This window comes from Bos javanicus, chromosome 3 (assembly GCF_032452875.1).
Source record: "Bos javanicus breed banteng chromosome 3, ARS-OSU_banteng_1.0, whole genome shotgun sequence".
Classification (NCBI taxonomy): domain Eukaryota; kingdom Metazoa; phylum Chordata; class Mammalia; order Artiodactyla; family Bovidae; genus Bos; species Bos javanicus.
The window spans coordinates 86,147,131-86,168,269 of NC_083870.1; the positions used below are offsets into that span (position 1 = coordinate 86,147,131).

The window sequence follows — 21,139 nt, forward strand, 5'->3', positions numbered from 1 at the left end:
TGCATAGAAGCACTCATTTCAAAAAAAAAAAAAGAAGCACTCATTTCACATGCTAGCAGACTAATGCTCCAAATTCTCTAAGCCAGGCTTCAACAACAGATGAACCGAGAACTTCCAAATGTTCAAGCTGGATTTGGAAAAAGCAGAAGAACCAGAGATCCAATTGCCAACATCTGTTGGATCATAGAAAAAGCAAGAGAATTCCAGAAAATCATCTACTTCTGCTTCATTGGCTATGCTAAAGCCTTTGACTGTGACTGTGTGGATCACGATAAACTGTGGAAAATTCTTTAAGAGATGGGAATACCAGACCACCTTACCTGCCTTCTGAGAAACCTGTATGCAGATCAATAAGCAACAGTTAGAACGAGACATGGAATAACAGACTGGTTCCAAATAGGAAAAGGAGTATGTCAAGGCTGTATATTGTCACCCTGCTTATTTAAATTATATGCAGAGTACATCATGCAGAGGTGGGATGGGATGGGATCAGCCCTGCATGGGGAGCCCTGGCAGGGAGATTCCAGGTCACAATGGAGGGAAACGTAGTGTAGAGAGAAGGTGCCTCATACTTGGGAAGCCTTGATCTGATGTTCACTTTCTTATACTTCTCAACAGTTTTCTTTTGAAGATTGAAAAAAATTAAAACAGAATTTTGCTTTTTGTGTGTTTTTATAGTCATTGTTTGCTAATGGATTTTTGAAAGACTTTAGGCTAGATGTCATTTGTAGGTCAGCCCAGCGCCTCACTTGTTCTATCCACAGCTTGCATCTTCACCCCGTGCCTCACCCGCCTGACCCCTGAAGGTGCTGAGTGTGCACTTGTGGACTTAGCTCCTTGGGCTTCAGTTTACCCAGATGGCTGTGATTAAATAAGTTGAGTACATAAAGCCCGTCCCTTTGCTCAGATTTTGCAGAACTTCATAGAAGGTTTCACTCCTTGCTGCACACAGACACCACTTAAGCAGGTAATTGTCTCATGTTTTTGTGTTTTAGGAATGTGGATGTGCCCTGGAGAACAGTTGGCCAGGACTGAGTTGTTTATTTTCTTTACCTCACTTCTGCAAAAATTTACCTTTAGGCCTTCAGGTGATGAGAAGCTGAGCCTGCAGTTCAGAGTGAGCCCACCAGTCAGCCACTGGCTCTGTGCTATTCCTTGAGCCTGATTGTCGGGGAGCAGGAGGGGAAGGAAAGCAGGAAGAATGAGCTTATGTTCCAGCCCACCACCTCATGGCAGGGCACCTGCTTAGAAGTGAGGGAGCAGCATTCAGTGCCTCTAGGACAGGTCATAGGAACTGGACTCAGAGGAAACTGGATCCAAACCCTAGCTTTACCATCTCCAGTGGAACCTTGAGCAAATCAATTATGTCGTGAGTGGTTTCATTTTCATTTAGGAAATATAAAGTGGAAAATGATCCTTCTCTAAAGCATGAGTTACTGCAAAAACCAGAGGAAATAATAGGCTTCAAGTGGCTTGGAAACCATAAAGTGTATCATAAAAGTCATAACTCTGGTCTGCCTCCTTCTGTTTCCTTCCTTAGATGGGGATTTGCTTCTGGCCTGTTGAGATGGCCTAGGTGAGAGCAGGCCAAATGACGGATAAGAGTTAGAAGTTTGGCCTGGGGCAGCCATGGAGATCACTCAGAAAGGCCCTCACACTTGGTAACGTTGGGCAAGTTTATCCTGCTTCTGCCTCAGACTGGCCCCTGGGAAGTCAGTGGGCAGGGAGATTCCTGATTGACAGGCAGGATTCTATAGACAAGCGGTTTATCCTGTTTACCTAAGAAACACTACCTTGGCCTTGGACACTAGATCTAAGAAGAATGTCACTACATATAACCAAACATGGAAATCAAATTAGGCGGAAACAATTATGGAAATATTTCCTGTCTGTAAGATGCCTCCTTGGGGGAAGGCAATGGCACCCCACTCCAGTACTTTTGCCTTGAAAATCCTATGGATGGAGAAGCCTGGTAGGCTGCAGTCCATGGGGTCGCTAAGAGTCGGATACGACTGAGCGACTTGACTTTCACTTTTCACTTTCATGCATTGGAGAAGGAAATGGCAACCCACTCCAGTGTTCTTGCCTGGAGAATCCCAGGGACGGGGGAGCCTTGTGGGCTGCCGTCTATGTGGTCGCACAGAGTCGGACACGACTGAAGTGACTTAGCAGTAGCAGCAAGGTGCCTCCTTACCTTTAATCCTCTCTCATGCATTTATTCTCGACTCCATTATTGCTGTTAACAATGTGGTGGTTGTGATCTTTTCTTGCAAACTGATTGTCATCTGTGATTGACAAGTGTTTCCAGCCTAAACAGAACTGATAAGCACTGGTAGATTGTCTTATGCTGAAGCCGAAGCACCAATACTTTGGCCACCTATGTGAAGAGCCAACTTCTTGGAAAATACCCTGATGCTGGGAAAGATTGAGGGCAGAAAAAGATGAGGGCAACAGAAGATGGGATGGTTGGATGGCATCACGGACTCAATGGACATGAGTTTGAGCAAACTCCAGGAGATAGTGAAGAACAGGGAGGAGGCCTGGTTTGCTGCAGTCCATGGGGTCACAAAGAGTCGGACATGACTTAATGACTGAATAACAACAACAACAGCAGAGTATTTTATATCAGGGAACAGAAATGTGGGAATCCTGCTCAGCCCTCCTGTATGTGGTCACTGAGGGGAGAAAATGGCATCAACCAAAGGGCCAGGTCCCACTGAGCATCCTTGGGGTTTGGATACCAACCCCCATTCAGACATAAAATGAAACCTGGTAAACTGCCCTAAACCTTCCTAAGGCTGTTAGAATTAAGGAATTTAAATAGCTCAGAATAAAAAGGACCATAAGAACATGGGGATATTTGTTCCTACTGCTTCAGTTCAGGTCAGTAGCTCAGTTGTGTCTGACTCTTTGTGACCCCATGAATCGCAGCACGCCAGGCCTCCCTGTCCATCACCAACTCCTGGAGTTCACTCAGACCCACGTCCGAGTCAGTGATGCCATCCAGCCATCTCATCCTCTGTCGTCCCCTTCTCCTCCTGCCCCCAATTCCTCCCAGCAGCAGAGTCTTTTCCAATGAGTCAACTCTTCACATGAGGTGGCCAAAGTACTGGAGTTTCAGCATCATTCCTTCCAAAGAAATCCCAGGGCTGATCTTCTTCAGAATGGACTGGTTGGATCTTCTTGCAGTCCAAGGGACTCTCAAGAGTCTTCTCCAACACCACAGTTCAAAAGCATCAATTCTTTAGCACTCAACCTTCTTCACAGTCCAACTCTGACATCCATACATGACCACTGGAAAAACCATAGCCTTGACTGCTTAGGATTCAGTAAAAGCTAATCCAATAAATACCATTAGAAAGGGAAATAGACTAAGTGAGGGGGAGGGAAAGAGAATCTGATTGGAGCTAACCTGGGCCTGTTGGAGCCAAGAGTAAGTCTCGGTGAAATGATTTTGTTTCCTAAATAGGAAACAGAGGGAGAGTTTGGTGTAGACTAGATAGGTGTGGCCTGGAATCCCAGCTTGGGATGCTTTTCAGTAAAAGCTGTGTCTCATCCAGAATGTCACAGAACTTGTCATAGAATCTGAATTGGTTCATAGAATTTGGTCTGAATCCCCAGCCACCCTCAACCAGAATGCACTTTCCATGTAACTTCCTAGAAAGTTGAGTGTCTGCAAAGCACCACAATGATATTTCTAGAATAAAACCAAGATAACCAGGCCTTGAACTTCCTGAATATCTGAGACCTTGTCTTCCACTTCTTTTTTCCCCAATTGGATCATCCATATAGGAAACTGAGAAATTGGCCAAGTTTCTATCCATTATGTGCTCAGTCTCATCTGTTTAATGAAGGATTGTGTTGGAGTCTTATCTGAGGTCCATTCCTGCTCTGCTGTGCATTTTCCATGATTCCAGAAGGAGAAGCATTTACCTTCTCCAATGGAATCAGTGGAAAACCCCTGAATACTCATCCTGCCTAATAGATGCAGCGGGATACAGGCTCAAGTAGCATGTGACCACAGTTAACCAGAAGCTTGGGGACACAAGACTGGGAATAGCTGAATTTTCTGACCATGCAAAATGTCTCTTTTTTTCTTCAAGTTCATATTTTAGAGTCTCTAAAATATGAATTCTCTTCTGTAAAAGCATTACACAAAGATTTTGTTTTCTGTCCTTTTGTAACTCTCTTATTCCTCATCTGTTTTGGAAGCTCCAGGTCCCCTTTTCCTCTTCCCCTGTATCTGTGTCTGACACATAGTGTGGCCAGTGTATGACATGTTCTGTGACATTGTGGGTGAAATGCAGATTTTACTAAAAAGCACCCCAGACTTGAATATTCCCTTCACCCTTGTCCTGCCTTAGAGACCCTAACATGCATAAGCTGCTGTGAAAATTAGAGTCAGATTGGAGATTGGACTCTTATAAGCAGACGAGGAACACGGCACTCTGGATACCCTGAGGTGTATAGAAATGTGTTCTGGTCCGGATGGCTGGAGGTTGTACACCAGAGAGGGGGTCTATCAGACGGGGCCACCTCCAGGCCCCTATATATTTATAGAGGCCTGACAGGAGGTGGAGGCTGGCAGATGACTAAGAAACAAGGGCAGCTACCTGGATACTTCTTTGTTAGACCTGGGGACTCCACAGTCTACCTGCATGTCAGGCTCTTCTCCCTGTGATCTTACTCAAGCCTGCTTGTTGCTAAGATACCATGACAGAAGCTGGAGGCCACTAAGAATGAGCATCTGGGACATTCGTCCATGTCAATCATCCCAGATTCCAATCTATATTTTCTCATCTTAGCAAGATGAGACTACTCTGTTCTAAATCCACCCCACCCCCCAACTTTCTTGTTTTTCAATGAATTGACCTATTTCATCTACACTATCAAATTTTTGGGCTTATAGTTATTCATAATATTCCTTTCTTATAATGTCCATAAGATGAGTAGTTATGGCACTTATTCAGTTATGATAATAATTTATACCCTCTCTTTCTTTTTCTCAGCTACTTGGTGAGATGTTTGCCAATTAAAAAAATTTTTTTTTAATTTTGATTTTCTTCAATTTCTCCATTTTGTTGCTATTTTCAATTTCATTCATTGCTGCTCTTGTTTTTGTTATTTATTTTCTTGTGCTTTCTTTAGATTTAATTTTCTTTTCTTTTTATACAATCATGAGTTTGACATTTAGATTGTTTATTCCAGACCTTTCTTCTTTTCTAATATATGAATTCAATGCTTTAAATTTTCCTCAAAACACTGACTTCACTTCATCCATACATTTTGATAAGCTATATTTTCATTTGTTCAAAGCTTTTTTTATTTTTTGGAGATTTCTTCTTGGAGCCATGTTTATATATATCAGTATGTTGTTCAACATTCAAGTAGTTTGAAGTTTCCACCTGCTATTCTTTAGTTGATTTCTAGTTAACTCAGTTTTGTTATGAAAGCATAATTTGTGTGATTTCTATATTGATATTTGATAACGTGTGTTTTATATTAGAATGTGGCCTGTTTGGTTAATGTTCTACATGCGCTTCAGAAGAATATGCATGCTGCTCTTGTTGGATGAATTCCGTAAAGATTAATTGGATCAAGGTAATTGATAATGCCATAGAGTTCGACTTTGCTTCTACTGGTTTTCTGCTGCTTGGTTCTGTCCATTGATAGTAGAGGGGTATTCAAGTCTCTAACTATAATAGGAAATGCATCTATTTTTATTTGGAGTTCCATCAGTTTGCCTACATGCATTTTGAAGCTCCCTTGTTAGGTGCACACACATACAATTGCTATGTCTTCTTGGAAAGCTGACCTTGTTTCATTATGTGATGCCCTTTTAGTTTATGATACTTCTCCTTGCCCTAATATTAGCGATTAATATAGTTACTTCAGTTTTCTTTGACTGGTGTTAGCATGGTATATCTTCCTTTAACCCTTTAATTTCAATCTATCTCCATAATTAAAGTAGGTCTGTTCTAGACAGCATATAGTTAGGTCTTTGTGTGTGTGTGTATGTATGATCAAAGCCAATTAATAGGAGATCTACTTGCTTTAGGAGCTTCCCAGGTGGGACTAGTGGTAAAGAACCCACCTGCCAGTGCAGGAGACACAAGAGACACCAGTTCAATCCCTGGGTTGGGAAGATCACCTGGAAGAGGGCACCGCCACCCACTCCAGTATTCTTGCTTCTGTCCATGGAGAATCCCATGGACAGAGAAGCCTGGTGGGCTACAGTCCATAGGGTAACAAAGAGTTGGACACAACTGAAGCGACTTAGCATGCACACTCTTGTTTTAGAGCTTCTCTGGTAGCTCAGTGGTAAAGAATCTGCCTGCCAAACAGGAGATGTGGGTTTGATCCCTGGGTAGGGAAGATACCCTGGAGGAGGAAATGACAACCCACTCCAGTATTCTTGCCTGGGAAATTCTATGGGCAATGGAGCCTGCTGGGCTACAATACATAGGGTCCCAAAAGAGACATGCCTTAGTAACTGAACAACAGCTACTTGCTTTATGAAATTTGTATATACAGTACAATACTGTTAACTCTAAAGACAGTATCGTGCACAAGACTTCTAGAAATTTTCCATCTCACGTGGCTGGAACTCTGTAATGATGGAACAGAAATTTTTCATTTCCTACTTCCCCAGGGGCTTCTAGGTGGCACTGGTGGTAAAGAACCCACCTGCCAATGCAGGAGATATAAGATATGTTGGTTCAGTCCTTGGGCCAGGAAGATCCCCTGGAGGAAGGCATGGCAACCCACCCCAGTATTCTTGCCTGGAAAACCCCATGGACAGAGAAGCCTGTTAGGATACAGTCCATAGAGTCTCAGAGAGTCAGACATGACTGAAGCGGATTTCACGCACTCCTGCCAGTCCCTGGAAACTACTGGTGTAGGGGAAATTGGGCCATTGGGCACTGTTTGGTGAGAATATAAAATCATGCAGTCACCACAGAAAAGAGTTTGGAGGTTCTCCCATTTGATCTGCTGATCCCATTACATGGCATTTATCAGAATAGAAATCAAAATCTTGAAGAGAGATTTTCATTTCATGCAGCATTATACATAATAGCAAAGAGGTGGAAGCAAGTTAAATGTCCATTAATGGATGAAGAGATAATGAAAATGTGGACTGTACATACAATGAAACATTCCTCAGCAGTAAAGAAGGAGAGAATGCTACCGAATTCTAGAAATAGATAAGCTGTGAGGACTTTACGCTAAGTGAAATAAGCTAGCCACACAAGGACATGATTATATGATGGTGCTTCTCTCAATTATCTAGAATAGACAACTCTTAGATGAAAGTGTAAGGTCTCCAAGGCTGTTTGGCTATTTACAATTTTGAGGTTTCACATGGATTTTAGGATTATATTTTCTATTTCTGTATAAAGCATGCCTTTAGGATTTTGATAGGAATTATTTTGACTAACATGAACAATTTAATAAACTTAATCCTTCTTTTTCATAAACATGAGATATATTTCCATTTATCTGTGCCTTCTTTCATTTTCCTCAGCAATATTTTATAGTTTTCAGTGAATAAGTCCTTTGCCTCCTTGGTTATACTTATTCCTAAGTATCCTGTTCTTTTTGATGCTGATCTAAAACTATCTCTGTGTGCAAATGACATTATCTTAATATGTAAAAAATCCTAAAGATTACACACACACTGACATAATGAATTCAGCAACGTTGCAGGATAAAAATCAACCTACAAAAATCAGTTGTGTTTCTGAACATTGAAAACAATCATCTGAAACAAGTCTTGGGTTTTTTTAAATGGTCTCTGGGTAACAGTCTTTTAGTTAGTGTGTTTAGAATATTAACATTTAATGTGGTTATCAATACAGACTGTTAACTACCGTAGTCATTACTATTTTGTATTCATTGCTTTTGGGGTTTTTTGTCTTTCACTTTTTCTTCTCTCTTGTCTGGTTTTAACTGAGCATTGTGTATAATTCCATTTTCTTTTCTGTCTTAGCATGTGAGTCATATTTCTTTTTTAAAATATCAGTGGTAGCCCTACAGTTCACAGTATACATTTCCAACTGATTCAAATCCACTTTGAACTTCATTACACTGCTTGATTGTTAGTGCAAGTACCTTATAATAGAATTTTCCTAATTCCTTCCTTCTGTCCTTTCCAACTACATCATACATACCACTATCTCTAAGCTAGACTCACAGAATACAATGTTAATATTTTTATTTTGAACAAAATCTTATGCATCAGATCAATTAAGAAAGTAAGAGATTTAATGCACCTTAATTTTTTTCTCTAACATTCTTACTTTATTTAGATCTGAGTGTCTGACCTACATATCTTTCCTTTTTTTCTGAAGAACTTATTTTCACATTTCTAATGAGGAAGTTCTACTAGCAACAAATTTCCTCAAATATTGTTTGAAAAGATGTTTCCTTTTCCTTAACTGCTAGATGGAACAAAGAACTGTATCTGCATAATTTTATCATTGAAGAAATCCATGTAAACAGGTGAACTCAGTGCTTTGCATATAAGAGCTCACAAGAAATGCGGTGCTACTGTTTTTCTGATTGTTCATGAGGCTGGGTTTTAATCCTTTGGTGAGAAGTTGATTGAAAAACACGTAACTCAGGTGTCTCTGGTGCACTCTGAGATGCAATGACCACAAATCTTAGAGCACCTTTGGTCTCAGAGAATGACACACTCGGAGATGGAACAAAACAAAAAAAGCAGGAGGAGAGGATCAGGTAGCGGCCAGTTGGCAGGATGTTGGCATTTGATCTCTGGTTCCTCTGCCTATTCTAAATCCAGCTTATACAGCTGGTAGTTCTCAGTTCACTTAACTGTCCTCTGATGGATAAGAATCTTGTACAAGCTCTCTGATTGGAGGGACTTGTTTGTTAGTTCAGTCGCTCAGTTGTGTACAACTCTTTTCGACCCCATAGACTGCAACATGCCAGACTTCCCTGTCCTTCACCATCTCCTGGAGCTTGCTTCAGTTCATGTCCCTTGAGTCGGTGATGCCATCCAACCACCTTGCCTTCTGTTGTCCCCTTCTCCTGCCTTCAATCTTTCCCAGCATCAGTGTCTTTTCCAATAAGTCAGCTCTTCCCATCAGGTGGCCAAAGTATTGGAGCTTCAGCATGAGTCCTTCCAATGAATATTCAGGGTTGATTTCCTTTAGGATTCACTGGTATGATCTCCTTGCTGTCCAAGGGACTTGAAAGAGTCTTCTCCACACCACAGTTCAAAAGCATCAATTCTTCAGCACTCAGCCTTCCTTATGGTCCAACTCTCACATCCATACATGACTACTGGAAATACCATCAGTTCAGTTCAGTTCATTTCAGTCGCTCAGTCGTGTCTGACTCTTTGCGACCCCATGAATCGCAGCATGCCAGGCCTCCCTGTCCATCACCAACTCCTGGAGTTCACTCAGACTCACATCCATCGAGTCAGTGATGCCATCCAGCCATCTCATCCTCTGTCGTCCCCTTCTCCTCCTGCCCCCAATCCCTCCCAGCAGCAGAGTCTTTTCCAATGAGTCAACTCTTCACATGAGGTGGCCAAAGTACTGGAGTTTCAGCATCATTCCTTCCAAAGAAATCCCAGGGCTGATCTCCTTCAGAATGGACTGGTTGGATCTCCTTGCAGTCCAAGGGACTCTCAAGAGTCTTCTCCAACACCACAATTCAAAAGCATCAATTCTTTAGCACTCAACCTTCTTCACAGTCCAACTCTCACATCCATACATGACCACAGGAAAAACCATAGCCTTGACTAGACGGACTTTTGTTGGCAAAGTCATGTTTCTGCTTTTGAATATGCTATCTAGGTTGGTCATAACTTTCCTTCCAAGGAGTAAGTGTCTTTTAATTTCATGGCTGCAGTCACCATCTGCAGTGATTTTTGGAGCCCGAAAAAATAAAGTCTGACACTCTTTCCACTGTTCCCCATCTATTTCCCATGAAGTGATGGGACCGGATGCCATGATCTTCATTTTCTGAATGTTGAGCTTTAAGCCAACTTTTTCACTCTCCACTTTCACTTTCATCAAGAGGCTTTTGAGTTCCTCTTCACTTTCTGCCATAAGGGTGGTGTCATCTGCATATCTGAGGTTATTGATATTTCTCCCGGCAATCTTGATTCCAGCTTGTGTTTCTTCCAGTCCAGCGTTTCTCATGATGTACTCTGGAAATACCATAGCTATGACTATACAGTCTTTTTTTTGGCAAAGTAATGTCTCTGCTTTTTACTATGTCGTCTAGGTTTGTCATAGCTTTTCTTCCAAGGAGCAAGCATCTTTTAATATCATGGCCACAGTCACCATTCACAGCGAATTTGGAGCTCAAGAAAATAAAGTCCGTCACTGTTTCCATTTTTCCCCACCTATTTGCCATGAAGCAATGGGACCGGATGCCATGATCTTAGTTTTTGACTGTTGAGTTTTAATCCAGCATTTTCACTCTCCTCTTTCACTTTTATCAAGAGGCTCTTTAGTTCCTCTTCGCTTTCTGCCATAAGGCTGGTGTCATCTGCATATCTTAGGTTGTTGGTATTTCCTCTGGCAATCTTGATTCCAGCTTCTGCTTCATCCAGCCTGGCATTTTGCATGGTGTACTTTGCATATAAGTTAAATAAGTAGGGTGACAATATACAGCCTTGACGTACCCCTTTCCTTATTTGGAACCAGTCTGCTGTTCCATGTACAGTTTTAACTGTTGCTTTTTGATCTGCCTACAGATTTCTTAGGAGGCAGGTAAGGTAGTCTGGTATTCTCATCTCTTTAAGAATTTCCCACAGTATGTTGTGATCCATACAGTCAAATGCTTTAGCATAGTCAATGAAGCAGAAGTAGGTGTTTTTCTGGAATTCTCTTGCTTTTCCTATGATCCAGTGGATGTTGGCAATTTGATTTCTGGTTCCTCTGCCTTTTCTAAAGTCAGCTTGTACATCTGGAAGTTCTTGGTTCACATAACTGTTGAAGCCTAGCTTGGAGGATTTTGAGCATTACTTTGCTAGTATGCGAGATGAGTGCAATTATGCAGTAGTTTGAACCTTCTTTGGGAGGGACTGGCTGTGGGGAAAACTGGGTCTTGTTCTGGTGGGCAGGGCCATGCTCAGTAAGTCTTAATCCAATCACTGCTGATGGTGGGGCAGTGTTCCCTCCCTGTAGTTTGGCCTCAGGTGGTAGGGGTAATGGCAATGATGGCTACCTCCTTCAAAAGGACTTATGCAAGCATGCCATGGCTCCCAGGACTGTTGTAGTCAGTGTCACTGCCTCTGCAGCAGGCCACTGTCAACTCATGCCTCCACCAGAGACTTCCAAACACACAAAGGCAAGTGTGGCTCAGTCTCCTGGGGGTCACCTCTCCTTTCTCCTGTGTCCTGGTGCACACAAGGTTTTCTTTCTCCCCTCAAAGAGTCTGTTTTCCCAGTCCTGTGGAAATTCTGTAATCAAATCCCACTGACCCTCAAAGTCAGATTCCCTGGGGATCCTCGTTGTCTTTTCCTGATCCCCAGGTTGGGAAGTCTGATGTGAGGCCTAGAACTTTCCCAGCAGAGTGAGAACTTCTTTGGTATAATTTCTCTCCAGTTTGTGAGTTGTCAGCCTGGCAGCTGTATAGTGGGGCTAATGGTGATGTGCAAGAAGACTTATGCCATACACTGTGCTTCCCAGCACTGCTGTTGCCAGAGCCTGTGCCCCTGCAGCAGGCCACTGCTGACTCATGGCTCAGGGAAGCCTGATGTGCTGCCTCCATGGGGTGGAAAAGATTCAGACAGGACTTAGGGACTGAACAACAAATTGGCAAGAGGAGAGGAAAAGGCAGGTCATGGAAGGGTAAAATGGACCGGGTGCCAAGGGGAGCAAGGAGCAGGGCTCACTTGAGTAGAGGGGGGAGGGAAGAGTAGAGGTGGGAGCAGGGAAGGACAGAAGAGGAAGGGAGGGAGGGCAGGGTCTGACAGGAAGGACGGGGCGGGGGCTGGACACAGGGCAGGAAAGGCATGGTGCAGAGATTATAAATTCACAGGTGTGAGGACCTTCCTTGGCTCTGATCGCTGAAGGGGAACCAGACAGCACAGCCATGCTGGAGGCACTGGGCTCCCTGGTGGCTGCCCTCTGGACCATGCTCTGTCCTGGCACTGTCCTACTGGGGGCCTTTGTCTTTCTCCTTTTTGCTGATTTCCTCAAAAGGCAGCACCCAAAGAACTACCCACCAGGGCCCCTGCGCCTGCCCTTCATAGGCAATTTCTTCCACCTGGACTTGGGGAAAGGGATCTTGGTTCCTCAGCAGGTAAGAGCAGGCCAAAGGGCCCAAGTGCATCCTGACCTGCAGGACCAGGCCCATTCTGGGTACCAAGGGTGGGAACATGGCGGTTCTGAGGCTAAAGTGGCCATCTGGGTACATCCTGCCTCTCTGTTCTCCCCAGAAACTGGCATGATTCAACCGGTGCTTTGTAGGGATGAAATATCGTTAACTGTTTTGCTATTTAAGTGTGCTAGACAAGATATGCTTTGGGGGGATGGTGGTGGTGCAGGTTTATTGTACAAAACAAAAAGAGCTTCTTGGTCCATCTAGATGATGGCAAAAGTGTAAATATTGAACTGTAGCACTCAAATGAAGCCTCACATACTGCCAGGAGCTTTGGTGTTGTTTAGTTTTCTCCAGCACCACGGTTCAAAGACATCAATTCTTCGGCATTCGGCCTTTTTTGTCATCCAGCTAGCGCATCAGTACGTGACTACTGGAGCTTAGTCATCTGCATATTTTCTCACATGTCAGGGATCCTTGGATAGAGTATGGTTCAGAATTACTCTGCATCCCCCGTAAATCTTTTTGATTGACCAAGTGACCCTTTGTCTCTTTGTTTTTTTTTTTACTGGAGCCTCAAGTGTAACAGACACAATATGTATTTTAAATCATTTAGTTATGTCTTTGTACGTATTACTGGGACATTATATTTAGAGCATGATCACTTTGTCTTTTTAATATTATTATCCCGGGTGGGGGGAGGGGGAAATGCTAAGCTTCGCTCTTAGAGGCTCTGTTTCGCATGTGTAGAATGGTGATACCTACGTCCTTACCACTCTTCAACCACCCCTGCCAAGACAGAGCCCCGCCTTCAGGCTCCTCCATGAGCAATCACTCTCAAATATTCATTTAAAAGTGTCATTCCTCTGCCTAGGTTTTCTAGTGCTTCCTGCTGCTTCCCAGAGTTCATATTCCTTAGGATCCCTTCTTATAGCCTCTTTCCACTTTATAGTCTTCTCCGCTCAGGGCTCTCTAACTGTGGCCATCCTGAATTCCTTAAAATTCCCTTCAACATCCTATACTATCTCAAGAATCTCTCCCAATACTATCTCTTTTTCCCTGCCTCTCAGGACAGGTACCTTCATGACCGGCAGCTCTGTGGAAGGTGGTTGTGATGATGAAATAAAAGGAATGCTCAGTGTTAACATAGCTTATAGTTGGTGCTCAACAATGAATAGGTCTAGTTCCCTAGGAACATCTGGAAAAGTTTTAACACAAGCCTATATTACAAAGTTCAGATGTAGATGACTTTACCAGTTTCTGGAAGAAACACCCCATTGGTATTACTAAGTGATAGGATTAGTATTTAGAATATTAAAGTCCTAAAGTCCTAGTCCCTTTTTAAGAAATGTGTTGTTTTTCAAGCATTGTGAAATATTCTTGTTTTCTTTCTGTTAATTTCCAACTGGAGTCCATTAGGGCAGAGGGCATACACTGTGTGATTTCAACCTTGAACAAATATGTAAAGGTTGGTTTTATGACCCATGATAGATACTTGAAACAATATGTCTTCTGCTATTGTTCAGAGGAGTGTTCTGTACTCTGTGTCTGGTAGACCTTATTAGATATTTGTGTTGTTTGAGTGCATCTGTACCCTTGTTGATTTCTTATCTACTAATTCTATCAATTACTATAAGAGTCCTAATATCTGCAACTGAAAAATACAGGTTTGTCAATGTGTTTATTCAGTTCTGGTGTGTGTGTGTTGTTGTGCTGTATTTGTTAGTCGCTCAGTCATGCCCGACTCTTTGTGACCCCATGGACTGTAGTCTGCCAGGCTCCTCTGTTTGTGAAATTCTTCCGGCAGCAAAACTGAAGTGGGTTGCCCTTCCCCTTTCAGGGTATCTTCCCGACTGAGGGATCAAACATGTCTTCTGCATCACAGGCCAGATTCTTTACCATCTGAGCCACCAATGAATTTGGCAGCTCTTTTATGGCATACACACAGACATTAAAATTGCTGTGTCATCTTGGTGAATTGGCTCTTTAATTATTACATAATGTCTCTCTATATCTCTGATGACTGTCTTTGCCTGAACTTTATCCTATATCACCACAACAGCTCTCCGTTGGTTAATATTTGCATAGCATATGCTTTTCCATTCTTTTACTTTTAGCATATTTATATGATTATATTTGAAATGAATTTTTGTATATAACTTATAGGTAGATTATTATTTCATTCTACCAAACCCTCTTTTAATTGGTGAATTTAGATCATATATATTTAGTGTATATTTTGATGTGTGAACACTAAAGTCTACTGTTTTATTATTTCTGTTTTTCACTTTGCTTTCTATCTTCTATTTCTCTTTTTTTCTCTTACTTTGAGTCACTTAAACATTTTGTGAGCACCCCATTTTAATGTATCTGTAGTGTTTTTGAGTACATCTCTTTGTATTCCAGTTTAAGTGCTTGCTGTAAAGCTTACAGGCTATGCACTCAGCTTATTGCCTCATCTGATATTGTTTCCATTTTAAGGCTGAAGACACTGACAGAAATCTGTCAAATTATTTGCCTAAGTTATTCAAAATTGATAATGATCAAACAAGGACTTACACCTAAGACTATTTGAATCCTACACACAATCTCTACTTAGGCTACCTGACTTTTTTTGATATAGTTAATGAATAATTGATTTATTCTGAGATTCATTTATCCAAGAGGCATTTATGAAGTACTTACCAGATGACAGGCATAGTACAAGAGAGTGTATGATGTAATGTGTGGTATAACCCACCTTTGGGTAACCAAACGAAATATCATTAGGTAGGTTCACTGCGATTGGGAAACCATGGGATAACCTCAGCAGAATGTTGAAATAAATTTGGCTGAACTTGAAAGGCATGTTATGCAAGTGGTTATGGAATAAAGTAGACAGGAGATTTTTGAATAGGAGACAGTGACATGAGCGAAAACAAAGTGACAGAACAGTGAAGAAATAGGCCTATTTGTTTGGCATGATGAGGACCTTCCTTATTTTCTCCCCATTTTCTAAACTCTCTCTGTCATAGCTGCAAGGCTTATTAAGAGAACATTCTGGAAATATGAAGAAATCTTATTGGCTATGGTGGGGAAGTGATAGATAAGGTAGATAACTGTATTATGAGGATATACATCAGGCTGCTTGTAACAAAAAGATTTCTAAATACAGTAGTGGAAAAAGGTTGAAATGTATTTGTCTCTCACAAGTAGAAATAGATGTAGGCAGGAAGACCAGGATAACAAGGCTGCTTTGTACCGCAAAGTCTTCTGAAAACTGCAACGCTTCTGTCTTACTGCTCTGGTCCTGCAGCAGTGTCACATGTGAGAACTGTGCCGTGACAAGAAGAAAATGGGAGATGATGGGAAGCAACTTTCTTTTAAGGACACGACCTAGAAGATGCACACACCATCACTACTCACGCCCCACTGGACTCATGTGAAACTGATAGAAGAGTAAGGTGTCCCATTAACCCTAGGGAATTCATCACTCAGAAGAACAGAGAGTATCTCCATGCTTTCATTTAAGGATGAGTCATACAGAGGGAGCTAGAGAGAGCCCGACTTTATGCTCATTAATTAGGCTCTTTATCTCTGTGCCTCTTTTTCTGAAAGCTGAGAATAAATTCTGGGGTTGTCATAAGAATTAAACAAGTCATGAATATCAGTTAACTGCCAGGATGCCTAGCACATAGTCGATGCTTATTTCTATATCTATCACCCTCTCCCATTCTTCAGAACTTTATAGTAACAAATTCAAGGAAAAACCAGTTGTTGGTTGCATACCAGGAATCACTTGTCTGGCCTGATCACTACATGGGCTCCATCCATCCAGTCTCTGGCCACTTCTTCCAAATCCTTTCACTAAAATACACTTCCAAATAGATCAATAACAATAAATAATTTATTATTAATTTTAGTATTATGATCACTATTTTTGTGGGCCGAAACCTTGACTTTCTCTGTTCACTGAAGCCAAGTAAAAGAGAAAGACAGGAGGATATAGAAAGTTGGCTTTAACTCTCAGCCAACAGAGAGGGGAACACAGTAGGTTCATGCCTCAAAAACTGTGCCTGTCCTCTGCCTCATGAGGAGTCTTCAGTTCAGTCACTCAGTCATGTCCAACTCTTTGCCACTCCATGAACCACAGCATGCCAGGCCTCCCTGTCCATCACCAACTTCTGGAGTCTACCCAAACCCATGTCTTTTGAGTCGGTGATGCTATCCAATCATCTCATCCTCTGTCATCCCCTTCTCTTCCTGGCCTCAATCTTTCCAATCATCAGGGTCTTCTTAAATAAGTCAGCTCTTCACATCAAGTGGCCAAACTATTGAAGTTTCAGCTTCAAGATCAGTCCTTCCAATGAACACCCAGGACTGATCTCCTTTAGGATGGACTGGTTGGACCTCCTTTCAGTCCAAGGGACTCTCAAGAGTCTTCTCCAACACCACAGTTCAAAAGCATCAATTCTTCGGCACTCAGCTGAAAAACTATAGCCTTGACTAGATAGACCTTTGTTGGCAAAGTAATATCTCTGCTTTTTAATATGCTGTCTAGGTTGGTCATAACTTTCCTTCCAAGGAGTAAGCGTCTTTTAGTTTCATGGCTGCAATCAGCATCTGCAGTGATTTTGGAGCCCCCCCCCCCAAAAAATAAAGTCAGCCACTGTATCCCCATCTATTTCCTATGAAGTGATGGGACCAGATGCCATGATATTAGTTTTCTGAATGTTGAGCTTTAAGCCAACTTTTTCACTCTTCTCTTTTACTTTCGTCAAGAGGCTCTTTAGTTCTTCTTCACTTTCTCCCATAAGGGTGGTGTCATCTGCATATCTGAGGTTATTGATATTTCTGTGGCAATCTTGATTCCAGCTTGTGTTTCTTCCAGCCCAGCATTTCTCATGATGTACTCTGCAAATAAGTTAAATAAGCAGGGTGACAGTATACAGCCTTGACATACTCCTTGTCCTATTTGGAACCAGTCTGTTATTCCATGTCCAGTTCTAACTGTTGCTTCCTGACCTGCATATAGGTTTCTCAAGAGGCAGGTCAGGTCGTCTGGTATTCCCATCTCTTAAAAAAATTTCCACAGATTATTGTGATCCACACAGTCAAAGGCTTTGGCATAGTCAATAAAGCAGAAACAGATGTTTTTCTGGAACTCTCTTGCTTTTTCGATGATCCAGTGGATGTTGGCAATTTGATCTCTGGTTCCTCTGCCTTTTCTAAAACCAGCTTGAACATCTGGAAGTTCACGGTTCACATATTGCTGAAGCCTGGCTTGGAGAATTTGGAGCATTACTTTACTAGCTTTTGAGATGAGTTCAATTATGTAGTAGTTTGAGCATTCTTTGGTATTGCCTTTCTTTGGAATGGAATGAAAACTGATCTTTTCCAGTCCTGTGGGCACTGCTGAGTTTTCCAAATTCTGGCATATTGAGTATAGCACTCTCACAGCATCATCTTTCAGGATTTGAAATAGCGCAACTGGAATTCCATCATCTCCACTAGCTTTGTTCCTAGTGATACTTCCTAAGGCCCACTTGCCTTCACATTCCAGGATGTCTGGCTCTAGGTAAGTGTGAGTGATCACACCATCATGATTATCTGAGTCATGAAGATATTTTTTGTACAGTTCTTCTGTGTATTCTTGCCACCTCTTCTTGATATCTTCTGCTTCTATTAGGTCCATACCATTTATGTACTTTATTGTGCCCATCTATGCATGAAATGTTCTCTTGGTATCTCTAATTTTCTTGAAGAGATCTCTAATCTTTCCCATTCTATTGTTTTCCTCTATTTCTTTGCATTGATCACTGAGGAAAGCTTTCTTATCTCTCCCTGCTATAATTTGGAACTCTGCATTCAAATGGGTATATTTTTCCTTGAGGAGACTAGGGGCTTATATAAGATAAAGGTTCACAGTCATGAGTTGATGATGAGAAACACAGGTGTTAACATGTGTTTTTTGTTTTTTTTTTCCTTTTGTATTGTTTCAAAAACAGTCATAGGCTGGGGTCACTAACCCAGTAATTGAGTCTGGCAATTTGGTGGTCCTGTGGCCTTCTTTCTGATATGTAAAAAAGAACTACAAGAGGAAGAGAGTATTGGAAGGGTCAGCACCAGAGGATGTATTTAGCATAGAGTCAAAGGGAAAATAGGTGTGAAATGTGCCTCCTACAGAGAGCTGCTGCTGCTGCTAAGTCTCTTCAGTCGTGTCCGACTCTGTGTGACACCATAGACAGCAGCCCACCAGGCTCCCCCGTCCCTGGGATTCTCCAGGCAAGAAACTGGAGTGGGTTGCCATTTCCTTCTCCAATGCATGAAAGTGAAAAGTGAAAGTGAAGTCGCTCAGTCGTGTCCGACTCTTAGTGATCCCATGGACTGCAGCCTACCAGGCTCCTCCGTCCATGGGATTTTCTGGGGGGGCAGAAAAGTAAACTTAGTTACAGACATGTTGAGTTAGGAGGCAGAAAAGCAAACTTAGTTATGGACATGCAGTTAGGAGCAGTTGGGTGATGCTAGTGAGAGAATCATTTCCTAGGCACATTGATAAGAAGTCTAGGGGTCCCCAAGGAGAGAGGGGTCTGGAATTCTCAAGGAGGAGAAAAGGACAAACTTTTTTTTCCTCTGCATTCCTTAGTTTTAGTCAGTTACACAACTCAGTTTAAACTCTGTACTAGGGATTATGAAACAATGTATCCAGCTGGAGGACAGTTTCTCCTTCCTGAAAACCTTCTGACTAATCCTGATATTTTAGAAAGTATATTATGGGAGTGGGCCTGGAGGATCTTTCTATTGTCAAATGCTAATCCTATTATCTTAAAATGTAAATTATGGGAGTAGGTCTAGTGAAGTCTTTAAGGATTATATAATAGTAATGTATCCTGCTTGAGGACAGTCTCTGGATTAAACCTTGTGGCTAATCCTGTTATCTTAAAATGTAAATTATGGGAGTAGGTCTGGTGAGGTCTTTACAAGGATTATGTAACAATAATGTATCCTGCCTGAGGACAGTCTCTGGATTAAACCTTCTGGCTAATCCTGTTATTTTAAAATGTAAATTATGGGACTAGGTCTGGTTGAGGTCTTTACAACCTCCAGACATTCTTTTGATTCACTGGAGAGTATATTAGCAAGGGGGCACTCTTTCTGCCCCCTTCTGATGCCTATGGCAAAAGCTTTCTCTATCTCCTTAACACTTTAATAAAACTTTATTACACAAAAGCTCTAAGCCATCAAGCCTCTGGCCCCGGATTGAATTCTTCTCTTCCGGAGGCCAAGAATCCTGGAGTCTTTTCGTGGTTCAGCAACAACCTTTCACTAGTGATAAAGAAACTGCCTGTCAATGCAGGAGATATGAGACATGGGTTTGATCCCTGGGTCAGGAAGAGCCCCTTGAGGAGGGGGCTCCACTCCAGTATTCTTACCTGGAGAATCCCATGGATAGAAGAGCCTTGCAGGCTACAATCCATAGTCACACAGAATCAAACATGACTGAAGCAAATTTGCATGCATGCACACACCCATGCAAAGTAAGAAAACGCAGAATGTTCAGGCCTGCCCACTGTTCTCTTTTCTTCATTGTTTTCAGGAAAGGGAAAGAAAACTCATTCCTCTTTTTTCCCCCTTTTCATTGCAACACTATCACCAGAATCCTAAATTGTAATAGCTGTCATTTTATACATTTTGAAATTGAGACAGAGGGAATTTAAAAAGCTTGACTAAATATCACACAGAAAGTAACAAGTGGAAGCTGAATACAAAGGGATTTGTATGACTTCAAAGTCCAAGCTCTGAGGCACTCACCTTACCTCATCTATTCAGGTTTCTAAATACAAGCAAAACAAGGTCTAAAGTGTTTCACTTGACATTAAGACATCCTTGGTCCAGCTCACAGTACCTTGCCAGCCTGTATCCCATCTCTCTACACAGTGAGAGCTATTTTTTCCAGGAATCTATCCTAGCCCCTGGGTCCCTTATGTGTCTGTGACACACCCACACACTCTCCCTTTCTCTTTCTTTCTCTTTGGTCCATTATTCTCATTCTCACTTTCATGCTGTCACATCCACAAAATTCTAAGGTCCAGTACCATCTCAAGTTCATGTTTCTGTTCTTATATCTTACATAATGCCTGGCATATTCCCTCCAGCCACCAATAGCTCTGTCACATTGTCTAAGTTACTTCTCCATGACTAATTTTCCTTACTAAAACCTGAATAAAATCATTAGTACTGTAGGGTGGTGTGAAGGAAATGAGATAAAAGGTGAAAGTAGTTAGCATGGCACCCAGGAGCTGTGGTTGTCTATGAACATCCATGCCTTTCTTCTGCACGTCATCCATGTGCTCTTGTCCTATCTGTCCCCTTGAGCAAGTGCATGCATGTCGCTTTGCACACAGAGGCCATTCATTCCCCACACTATAGAGTGGCTGTCTGACAGGACCCAGGGCACAAAGTGCATTTCACATTATTGTTCTCATTCCTCCTCACAGAAACCATTTGGGTTCTGGAGTGTGGGGTTTTCCAGCGCACCGTTCTGCTTGTGGGATTTTGCTCCCTGTGCAGGGATCATACCTGGGTCCAGGGCAGTGGATGCCTAGTCCTAATCACTGAAGGGTCAGGGAGTTCCCCCTCACAGAAACTCCAAGGGAGGAACAGTTTTCTACCTTTCACAGCTGGGGAGCTTAGGCGCCAAGAAAAGTGAAGCAACTATTCTGAGATCTCAGTTGTCAATCACAGAGTTGACATGACTCCAGAACTAGTGTTCACTTCTCCATATCTAGTCCCTGACTCAGAGTGACTTTTTTTTATCACCTAGAACCTGTTGAGGAAGGGGATGTTCTCTTGT

General features: G+C 42.1%; 1 protein-coding gene and 1 long non-coding RNA gene across 3 annotated transcripts in view; one reads left to right on the forward strand and one right to left on the reverse strand.

Annotated features, from left to right (window-relative positions):
* Positions 1-269: 269 nt before the first annotated feature.
* Positions 270-4,889, reverse strand: LOC133245130 (uncharacterized). The gene is made up of 3 exons (XR_009735613.1): positions 4,614-4,889; positions 2,195-2,319; positions 270-1,161 (listed from the first exon to the last, which is right to left on the reverse strand). It is a non-coding gene; the product is annotated as an uncharacterized LOC133245130 (long non-coding RNA).
* A 620-nt stretch (positions 4,890-5,509) lies between these two features.
* The window catches only part of LOC133245121 (cytochrome P450 2J2-like), a 35,898-nt gene continuing 20,268 nt past the window's right edge, over positions 5,510-21,139 (forward strand). Inside the window, exon 1 of one of the 2 annotated variants that reach the window (XM_061413064.1) lies at positions 5,510-5,601. In XM_061413064.1, the coding sequence (XP_061269048.1) occupies positions 5,572-5,601 (30 nt within the window). In that variant the 5' untranslated portion in view covers positions 5,510-5,571. Of the gene's footprint in view, positions 5,602-11,909; positions 12,289-21,139 lie in introns of those variants that run through there. The other variant, XM_061413063.1, reaches the window with a different exon arrangement.